This window comes from Myotis daubentonii, chromosome 8 (assembly GCF_963259705.1).
Source record: "Myotis daubentonii chromosome 8, mMyoDau2.1, whole genome shotgun sequence".
NCBI classification, from domain to species: domain Eukaryota; kingdom Metazoa; phylum Chordata; class Mammalia; order Chiroptera; family Vespertilionidae; genus Myotis; species Myotis daubentonii.
In genome coordinates this window covers 70004540-70015499 of record NC_081847.1, presented here as the reverse complement: position 1 = coordinate 70015499, position 10960 = coordinate 70004540, and the positions used below count along the sequence as shown (strand labels likewise).

General features: G+C 50.7%; 1 protein-coding gene across 2 annotated transcripts in view; it reads left to right on the top strand.

Annotated features, from left to right (window-relative positions):
- The first annotated feature begins 20 nt into the window (after positions 1-20).
- Positions 21-10960, top strand: part of MMP9 (matrix metallopeptidase 9) — a 37600-nt gene continuing 26660 nt past the window's right edge. Inside the window, exons 1-2 of one of the 2 annotated variants that reach the window (XM_059706901.1) lie at positions 21-727; positions 3421-3575. In XM_059706901.1, the coding sequence (XP_059562884.1) occupies positions 3489-3575 (87 nt within the window). In that variant the 5' untranslated portion in view covers positions 21-727; positions 3421-3488. Of the gene's footprint in view, positions 860-3420; positions 3576-10960 lie in introns of both variants that reach the window. The other variant, XM_059706900.1, reaches the window with a different exon arrangement.

Below are 10960 nucleotides of genomic sequence, written 5' to 3'. Positions count from 1 at the left end.
GCGCGGGGTCCGGGGCCTTCACTCTGAGAGAAGAGGTGACAGGTGGGCCCCGTCACTGCCGCCGGCAACCACGGCCCACCCAGCGGCCCCCGTGCGCCCATTGCGCTGACGAACAGACTGAGTCTCCGACCGGGCGGGTCTTTCTCGTGTGTAGAGAGGGAAGCTTCGGGAAAACGGGACCGAGAAGCCTTGCTTCCCAGCCCAGGGCCCTTCCCCATCCCCGGGAGGGTGGTCAATGGCGGGATAACCCTTCTCTCCTCCCCTCCACGATTCTCTCGGTGTGGGTCGCTCTAAGGGTCCCGTCAGGGCTCAGTGGTTCCGCCCTTCGGCATTCCGAGTTCCCCCGGGTGCAGGGTCGGTGGTACAGCCCGCAGGCCCCCTTGGTCAGTGGCTCGCTCCCCCTTCCCCTACTTCCTTGCGGAGGGGGCTGACAGCTACGGTCCCGGGGCCTGGCGACTCGGGGCTGTCCCCGGCGCTGCCTGCGCTCCAGGCCCGACGCCATCTTGTGGCGGCGCCGGGTTTCCGCTCAGGCAACTGCGAGAGCGACCCAAGGGCCTGGGACCCCAGGGCCCTGTTCGGACAGCCCCGCCGGCCGGGACCTTGCCGCCGGGTATTCCCGCAGTGTGGGTCCACTTCACGGCAGGGTGCAGTGGGGTGGCCTGACTCTACCCGACGCTCACCTGACGCTTCCGTGGCCGCGTTTCTCTCCGACTCCGGCATCGACGAGGTCGCCATCTTATTTTGCCTGCTGCGGAGGGACCCATCGGCCTAGCTTGAGCCGGAACTACTTCCTACGGCGACCTGGGGAAAGACCGGTTTTCAGTGTGCCGGAAGGTGTCCCTGAGGCCACAAAGTCATAGTTGAGTCTGGAGAGGGGCTAGGGTTTATTTGTGGCCTAGTATGGGTGACGGAGCCCGCTACGGGTCGGGGAACTACTTCCTCTCTTGGTGGAGGGTTACAAAGGGAGCGATACGTCCCACCGCTGGGTTCCTACCTTGGGCCGCAGAGTTGGGCGCGGCGAAGGCCGCCCTGCTGCCCGGGGGCGTGGCTCCCAGTGGCTGACCACGCCTTTCCCGGAACCGCTCAGAAAAGCTTGCAGCGACCGGGAGGTTTTGACTTGGAGGTGGAGAAATAAGTGTTATCAGTCATTTTTCCTGGCTCTTGCCGGTTACTGAATACTCTCACCGAACTAGTAATCGCATCCTTCTCGATTAGGTTTGATGTGTCTTGGCAGATGGGGAACTTGTAATTCCTGTTGTGCAGATGGGGGCACTGAGGTCCTGGGATGGGATGTGGCTGGTCCAAGGTCACTTCAAGTAAAAGGATTTGGGCGGCAAGTCCCAACGAGTTGGGGAAATGGAGAGGATTCCGTACTTGGCCCTTAGTGAGCTTTGCATAATGCAGTAGTCCGTCCCCCCCCCCCCCCCCCCCAGTGTCTTGCTTTCCAAGGTTTCAGTTACCCAGGGTCAACTGTGGTCTGAAAATATTAAATGGAAAATTCCAGAAATCAGCAGCTCACAAGCTTTACATTGCACGCTGTTCTGAGGAGTGTGAGAGAATCTTGTGCCATCCAGTTCCTTCCCGGGATGGGGATCATTCCTGTCCTGAGCATCCACCCTGTATCTATGACACCTCCCTTTTAGTCACTCAGTGGCCCTCTCAATGATCAGATCAGTTATCAGAGAGGGAGGCCATGTTCCATAGCTTTTATTACAATTTATTGTCATAATTGTTTCCATCTTATTATTTATTGTTGTTAATATCTTACTTGCCTAATTTATACACTAAATTACCTTTATCATAGGTGTGTATGTGTAGGTAATTTACATGACCTATGTCCAAGGTTTCAGGCATCCACTGGGAGGAGTCTTGGAACTATCCCGCGTGGCTAAAGGGGGCGAGGGGGGGGGTCGCCTGCTGTCTGTGTTACACTAATCAAGTTGGAGGTCAGGACATGGTCCACAGCCCTCCTCTGCTCAGTGTAGATGGTGTAGATGTACGTTTGCAGCCCTTCAGAAAGGTGTGCACCTCCTCCTGATGCCTGAAATGCCCTCTTTGGCCCTACCCTCTGTTTAAGACTTTTTAGCATTTTGCGAAGGAGCCCGGTGCCCTGGTTTATCCCTAAGTCTCTTTGTTGCACAACGTATATTCCTCATTTGAAAAATACAATTTTTTTTGGGGGGGGGGAATCTTAAAAATTTCTTTAAAGAAAATCTATTTAAACAGATAAAGGGTGTTTTGAGCTGTTGTAATTTGTATGCACCTGAGCATGAGGGGGGTCCCCTGGTCCTTTTGTAGGAGCAGGTTTTGGCAGGGTGAATAGAGCATGAGGCCTCTGGATGGACTTGGCTCCCTCTTCTCCTCCTCCTCCCATCTGGCAGGACCAGGCCCCCAGAGCAGCCCTGGAGAGTTGGGTCAACAGTGGCATAATGACAGGTTGGTTTTGCACTCAACTGGTAGTTTTCCAACATCAACCTGATTCCTCATTTCTATAGAGCCCCTCCAACCCACTCCCACCTCATGCTGATAGGATGTGTCCTGCCTCAAAGATGTCATGGTACTCAGTAGTAGTCCCCCAGTACCCATTCCTATCCCTAGTCTAAGGCTCAACCCTGACCTTGGCCTTTGCCAGCAAATCATAAGATTGCAGAATGTTATCATACAGAAGGTAAAAGCCTCATCATGGAACAGAAGAGCCCAAGGTCCAGAGAGGGAAAGCTCATGGTCCAAGGTCATGCATGGCTCCTTGGAAACAGCATATCAGAATGCCTCCATCACAAAGACAAGCAAGCCAACCCTGGTCTTCTGGCTGCTAATCCAGGATTCTTCCCATCAGAACATGCAGTTTGTAGTTCTGGCCTCAGTTTTGATAGGAAGACTTCTAGAAGCAGGGAAGGGCCTCTAGGTCAGAAGGACATTAAAGTATACCTTTTGAGACAAATGCTGAGGAGCGGAGCCAAGAGGGGAAAACACCCTGTACAAGTGCTTTGTTGTACCATATTTTCTAAAGGGAGCAGGGGGCCCAGCCAGTGTGGCTCAGTGGTTGAATGTCGACCTATGAGTCAGGAGGTCACAGTCTGATTCCCGGTCAGGACACATGCCCGGTTGCAGGCTCGATTCCTAGTGTGGGGTGTGCAGGAGGCAGCCAATCAATGATTCTCATTACTGATGTTTCTATCTATCCTCCTTCCTCTCAGAAATCAACAAAAATATATTTTTTAAAAATACTCTGTACCTAGTCATTTTCTAAGCATTTTATCTATAAGTAAGGGGTGGAGCTGGGATTGAAAGCCAGCAGTCTGGCTCCAAACTCCATGCTTAGAACCCGGTATCATTGCTCATGTAGTAATAATTATACCTGGGTCTTAGATGATACTTTCCTGAATCAGGCAGGATGGTTACTATTTTTCCTTTTTGCAGGTGGGGAAACTGAAGCCCAGAGAGAAAAGCTGAGTGGCTCAAAATCCCACTACAAGTTTCCTAGTGTAATGCAAGGACTGCGATTCCAGCCAGGTCGCCTGCAGCAGATAGTCATCACACAAGCAAACGTTTATTGTGCTCTTTCCAACTCCCAGGTACTGCAGTAGGTGCTTTACATGCATTTCTAAACTAACCATCACAACAAGTAGAGACCCTCCTAGGTATTCTCAGGATTCCCATGTTACAGTCAAAGTAACAGAAGCTCAAGAGAAATGAAACGGCTTGTCTGAGGTCGTGCATTTGCTGGCCAGCAGATCTGGGGTTCAAACCCTGGTGTCCTGACTCCCAGTCCCGTGCTTCTGCCTTTGTGCTAGATGCCACAGGAGGGTAGCAGAGCGGAGAGCAGGCAGTCAGCAGGTGGGTGCTCTGGGACTCATCTCTACCTTCTCTCACCCTGCCACTGCCATCTATGAGTTTAGCTAAACCTGTGCTTAAAACTGTACCACCGCTTGGGATAATGAGCCGCATAAGTTGACTCCCCATGGTGTAAATTAAAGCTTCCTTTAATCTGTCCTAAATCTTTCTCTTTCAGTATTGGAGGGGTTAGAGGGTGGTGGCGAAAGACCCTAGGACAAGAACAGTTGGATTCAGAAAATAGTCTATAATCCAAATAGTGTTTGCTTGTGATGGCAATTCCTGAGACACAAACAGCAGGTGACATTTATGTAAACATCTCATCTGAGCATTACAGAGCCATGAGAGTAAGCAGTGCCTGGATTTTCGTGTCTTTTAATCTGTCTTGTTTCCTATATTCCCACTTAACACAGGTTATAGTCACAAGAAAGCTACTAGATACTTACTCATTAAATGAATAAATCCCCACTCTATAGACAAGGAAACAGAAACACAATAGCAGGGATCTAGCTAGGAAAATAAGACTATGCCAGACGATTCTGGGAAGAGGGAATCTAATATGGAGACTTAGTTACAAAGTTGGTGGGCAGAAAGAACAGCCAGGAGAAGTTGAGGCAAATTTGAGATTAGTAACTCAGGAAGCCACAACCTTCCCTGAGTCTGATCTATAAAGGGAGGAGATGGCATTTCCAAGACCAAGAACTGGGGCCACCCAGGAGCTAAAACCACAGAGGAAACACTGTAGCTGCTGAAGCCACCCCCGCCCTCAAAATGAGGTACAGTGAAACAAAATGAGCTATAATTAGCATCGGCTAATTGATATAAACAATAGTTAAATTAAGTTCCTATAACGAAATGAAGTTGAATGAAATGACTATTCAAGGACCTGCTGTGTATGAAACAGGGATCTTGTCTTATTTAATACTGAAGGTTATTACCAGGAACAGTTACTGGTACATAGTAGGTGCTCAGTTAGTCTCCAGCCATTGACCAAAGAGTTATATATGATACTGTTATTCTGCCTGTGAGCCCAGGGCTTGTATACCCTTTCCCTCTGCCCCAGGCACAACAGAGGATGTGTGCTCTACACTCACCCAACTCTGGCTCAGAGACCTCTCATACAGCTCAAGGGACCATCTTGGAGGGGACGGTGGTGACTTCTGGGCCTGTGAGGCGGGGGCATGCACAGCAGATGAGAGTCTGCAGCACAGAACTAGCAAAGGGAGCTAACATTTACTCAGCACCCACTGCGTACCAGATGCTGTATATACTTTATTGCATTTTATTCTCACAGGAGCCTGCAAAGCACAGATCATTTTCCCCATGTTAGAAGTGATGAAATGGGAGTTCAAGGAGGTGAGGATGTTTGTCCAGCTGGATTTCAACCTTGAATTGTCTGGCTCCAGCATCTTGCTCCTTCCAAGATACCAGCTGCCTCCTACTGAGGGCAGGGGAATGGAATCTGACTTCCATGTCATACAGAAAGCTCCATGAGCCAATGCTGAGGCCAGGTTTCAGATGAGTGACAGCTTGAGAACACAACTTTGACAGCTGTGCTGAGACTGGCCTGGAAGCAAGTGGTGCTAAACTCGCATTCCTAGGAACAGGAGCTGTGATCATAAAGATAAGAGATGGCCAGGGGCTGCAGCAGGGTGCTGCAGAGGTGCTGGGCCCTGAACAGAATGTCCTTGGGCTCTACTCCCAACAGGAAAAGCTCCCTACTAACTGGCTCTGTGACCTTGAGCAAGTCATTCAACCATCTCAGATCAATGCCCTAACTTGTCACAGGGTCACCATGCCTGCTGGGTTGCCATGGAATTACATCAGATAATGCAAGGAGACAGAACTGGGGCAAGTCTGGGCCAGGGCTCCAGTACTAATTAGATGTATGATCTGAGACAAGTCGCTTCACCTCCCTGAGCCGCAGTGTTCCCAGCTGTATAACAGGCAGAGTACATGCCCCCAAATTGCCATGAGAATGCAGTGATTGAAAGCATGGGCTCTGCTCTAGCCGGTTTGGCTCAGTAGAGTGTCTGCCTGCGGACCAAAAGGTCCCGGGTTCAATTCCGGTCACGGGCACGTACCTTGGTTGCTGGCTCCTCCCTGGCCTGGGCCCTGGGGGCTGGTGCAGGAGACAAGCAATCAGTGTGTTTCTCTCACATTGATGTTTCTCTCAGTCTTTCCCTCTCTCTTCTACTCTCCCTAAAAAAAAAAGGAAAAATATCCTTGGGTGAGGATTAACTACCTAAATAACTAAATAACTAAAAGCATAGGCTCTGGCCAGTGTGGCTCAGTTGGTTGGAGCATCGTCCTGTGCCCTGAAGGTTCTCAGGTTTGATTCCTGGTCAGGGCACATACCTAGGCTTTTTAAAAAATAGATTTTTACTGATTTCAGAGAGGAAGGGAGAGGGAGAGATAGAAACATCAATGATGAGAGAGAATCATTGATTGGCTGCCTCCTGCATGCCCCCTACTGGGGATCGAGCCCAAAACCCAGGCATGTGCCCTGACCTAGAATCTAACTGGTGACCTCCTGGTTCATGGGTTGATATTCAACCACTGAGCCACACCTGCTGTGCTGTTTCAGTTTCAATCCCAGTTGATCCCTGGTGTATACAGGAGGCAACTAATCAATGTCTGTCTGTCTGTCTTTCTCTCATTCCTCCTTCCTCTCTAAAATTGATTAAAAAACAAAAAAGCATGGGCTCTGGAGTGTAATTGCCTGGGTTCAAATCATGGTTGTGACAAGCTGTGAGCTGTGAGCCTTTGATTGATCTCTCTGTGCCTCAGTTTCCTCCTTTGTAAAATGGGGGTGAACATAAGCACACTCACATCATGAGTTGTGATGATCAAATGATATAGGCAGTCAACAGAAAGAGCACAGAGCAGTTCCTGGACCAGTAAGCTCTGGGTCACTGTGAGAAGTCATTAGCCCTGGGACTGGCATCGGATAGCAACTAGAGCTGCAGGCACCCCTTTACATGCTAATCTTCAAAGCAGGCCTATGAGGTAGGCAACATTACTGCCCCATTTTATCCATGAGGAACTGAGTTATTCAGCAGTCTACTGATTTGCCTGAGGTCACACAATGATCAGAGAATAAACTAGGATTTGAGCCGGGCAGTTTCTCAACCACACACTCTTTTATCCATAATAAAGATTCCATAGAGAGTCTGTTATGTGAGAACACTTTCTGAGAGCAGAATAGATGGCAATTTGCGTCCAAGTGCTACTAAAGGCTGGGGGGGGTAGGGGGTGGGGGCTGGGTGCTTGTGGCCAGAGATCCAGGGAGGAAGGACAATCTGCTCAGCTTGCGTTTGTATCCAGCAGGGGGCGCCCGCTGCCTTCGCCAGCTCTCCCAGACATGAACCAGGCTGCTGGGCTGGTGGCCTGCGCAGAGCCGGTCCAGACAGACCTTGGAGACACAAGGAGGGATAGCAGAAAGTGACAGGGTTGGCCTGTGCAAAGCCAGGGGCACTCCAAGAGGGGTTTATCCCCCCGTGGTTCTTAAAACGAGCTGCCAAGCTGCATCGTGCAGTTTCCAAAAGATGCAGACGCTTCAGCCCACCTGGCCCCTCCTCCCACATCAGAATCTTCTGAGTGAGGCATCAGGGATCTGAAACTTTTAAAACTTTGAGTGCATGCTGTAAGGGAGAGAAAATGAGTAAACTGGAGCTATAGATATTACCATAGATAATGCTCAAAAATGTAATGTTGAGGGGAAAAGCAAGTTGTCAAAATGCATAGAATTTAATGTGCATATAGGAGAGGAGGGAGGAGAGTCCAAGGCAAAAATACAAATGGCTGCCTATTCCCATCAGAATCGCACCCTCATGCCTCCTTTTGTGTGCGGGCACTCCAGCGAAGGTTCAGCTCCACTTACTCCCCACCCTACCTCTCCCCAAAAGGTCACCCCTTGGCCTAGGGTGCACACTTAGGTAGATGGCTCACCCTCAGGAGGGTGCACCCTGGAGAAAGTCCCGCTTAGGCACTGCATAGCGCTGGAGGCTGTTTGGGCCTGGAGTTCTGGGGTCCAGAGTAACCAGACTGTGGTCTACAAGAGGCTCACAGACTCCATGTGTGCATGTTCCCTTGGAGTCCTTGCCCCATGAGGGCACAGACAGAGAAGGGCCAGGAGGAGACCCCTCTAAAACTCAGGGTCCAAGACCCGACTTGCCTGGGTCTAAGAACTATACTGTATAGATGAACATCCTATCTAATAAAAGAGAAAAATGGTAATTGGCGTACAACGATACCCTTTTCATTGGCTAATCAGGGCTATATGCAAATTAACTGCCAACTATGATTGGCAGTTAACTGCCAACTATGATTGACAGTTAACTGCCAACTAAGATTGGCAGTTAACTGCCAACAAGATGGCGGTTAATTTGCATATGTAGGCACAATGCAGGGAGGCGAAAGGGAAAGCAGGAAGAAGCCCCCTGCCACTGACAGTGATCGGAAACCCAGGGGGGAGCTAAGAGCTGGGGGGCAGGGCCAAGGCGGCCCTGGGGCCGCCTTGGCCCTGCCCCCCAGCCATGATCGGAGAATCAGGCGCCTTTTCTGCCCTGGCCAGTGATAGCAGGAAGTAGGGGTGGAGCCAGCAATGGGAGCTGGGCACGGTCGAAGCTGGCAGTCCCGGGAGCTAGGGGTCCCTTGCCTGGGCCTAAAGCGAAGCCCACGATCGCGGGGCCGCTGCAGCTGTGGGTCCCCGCTGCCCGGGCCGGACGCCTCGGCCAGAGGCCTCAGGCCTGGTCAAGGGGCCGATCCAGTGATTGGTGATCGGAGTGTGATGAGGGTCAACTCCTCTGGCCGAGGCATCAGGCCTGGGTGGGGGGCAGAGCTGGGGTTTGGGGGGATATGATGGTCCCCTTGCCCAGGCCTGAAGCTTGGGTCAGAGGCGTCAGGCTTGGGCGGGGGGTGGAGCAAGCGATCAGAGGGAGATGGGGGTCCCCTGCCCAGGCCTGAAGCTTGGGTCAGAGGCGTCAGGCCTGGGCAAGGGGCCGATCCTGCGATCGGAGGGTGATGGGGGTCAACGCCTGAGGGCTCCCAGTATGTGAGAGGGGGCTGGCTGGGCTGAGGGACACTCCCCCCCACACACACCCAGTGCACGAATTTCGTGCACCGGGCCCCTAGTTATTTATATAAAGAATAAAACATGCAAAACAATATACTGTCAATTGATAGATAAGGAAGTTATAAAAGATTTTTTAAAAATATTTTTACTGCAGAGAGGAAGAGAGAGATCGAAACATCAATGATGAGAGAGAATCATTGATGGGCTGCCTCTTGCATGCCCCCTACTGGGGATGGAGCCCACAATCGGGCACGTGCCCTTGATCAGAATCAAACCTGAGATCCTTCAGTCCACAAGCCAATGCTCTACCCACTGAGAAAAACTGTCTAGAGCTAAAAGATTTTTTTAAATGCATGGGAATAAAAACATGCATGCCTGGCTCTCTGTCATGTGAAAACAAAGCAAGAAGGAGGCTGCCTGCAAGCCAGAAAGAGAGCCCTCACTAAAACCCGAGCATACTGGCATCCTGAGCTCTGACTTACAGTTTCTGGAACTGTGAGAAATAAATTTCTGTTGTTTAAGTAAATAACAGCAAAAAACAAACAGATGAACGAAATGGATATCTGATAACATCAAATTCAGAATGGTGTTACCTCTAGGGAGGGGATGGGGAGTGAGGTTGCAGAAAGATGTACAGGGGTCTTCAAGTTGTGTCTGTCATGTTAAATTATTTAATACTAGAGGCCCGGTGCATGAAATTCATGCACTTGAGGTGGGAGGAGGGGGTCCCTCAGCACGGCCTGTGCCCTCTCAGTCCAGGAGGCCCGTGATTGATTGCCCAAAGAGGTAGGCCCCGCCCATCCACTGCAGCCCCCAGTTGGTGGCCTGGGCTTCCCTCTTTGGGGCGATCGTAGAGCCCCCGATTGATTGCCCTGCTGGCTGGTGGCCTGGGCCTCCCTCTGCAGGGTAATCATAGGGCGATGGCTGGGCCCCCAACCAATCGCATTACACCCGCCTTGGCTGGTCTGGTGCCAGTGGGTGTCATAGCATGGTCGTCTGGAAGATCATCCAGATGATTGTTCTGCTGTTCAGTCCTTAGGTCGATTTGCATGTTACACTTTTATTATTATAGATGGGTGTTGGGAACCTGAGTTTGTTTATTTATTTACTAGAGGCCTGGTGCACGAAATTCATGCACTTGGAGGGGGGTCCCTCAGCCTAGCCTGTGCCCTCTTGCAGTCTGGGAGCCCTCGAGGGATGTCTGACTGATGCGGGGAGCGGGCCTAAGCTGTCAGTCAGACATCCTTAGCGCTGCAGCAGAGGTAGGAGAGGCTCCCGCCACTGCTGCTGCACTCGCCAGCTGTGAACCCAGCTTCTGGTTGAGCGCACTGACCACCAGGGGCAGCTCCTGCGTTGAGCATCTGCCCCCTGGTGGTCAGTATGCATCATAGCAACCGGTCGTTCTGCCATTCAGTCGATTTGCTTATTAGCCTTTTATTATATGGGATTTTTTTGTTAATCCTTGCCCAAGAATATTTTTCCATTGATTTTGTTTTTTTTTAGAGGAGTGGAGGGAGGAAGGGAGAGAAAGAGAAACATCCATTGGTTGCCGCTCCCACATGCCCAGACAGGAGTGGAAGGGAGGGAGGGAGAGAAAGAGAAACATGGATTGGTTGCCACTTCCACATGCAACCCAGGCACTTGCCCTTGACCAGGAATCGAACCCGAGACCCTTCAGTGTGTGGGCAGACGCTCTAACCACTGAGCTACTGGCCAGGGCTGTTTCATTATTATCTACACTTTTCCTATGCCTAAGCTATTTCATAATTTAAAAAATTAACCTTAAAAAGCGGTATACATAAGGGTAACATATGTTCGCATTTTTAAAAAATTCAAGAAGGCCCTGACCGGTTTGGCTCAGTGGATTGAGTGTCGGCCTGTGGACTCAAGGGTCCCGGGTTCGATTCTGGTCAAGGGCATGTACCTTGGTTGCGGGCATATCCCCAGTAGGAGGCATGCGGGAGGCAGCTGATCAATGTTTCTCTCTCATAGATGTTTCTCACTATCTCTCTCCCCTCCTTTCTGTGGAAAAATCAATAAAATATCTTT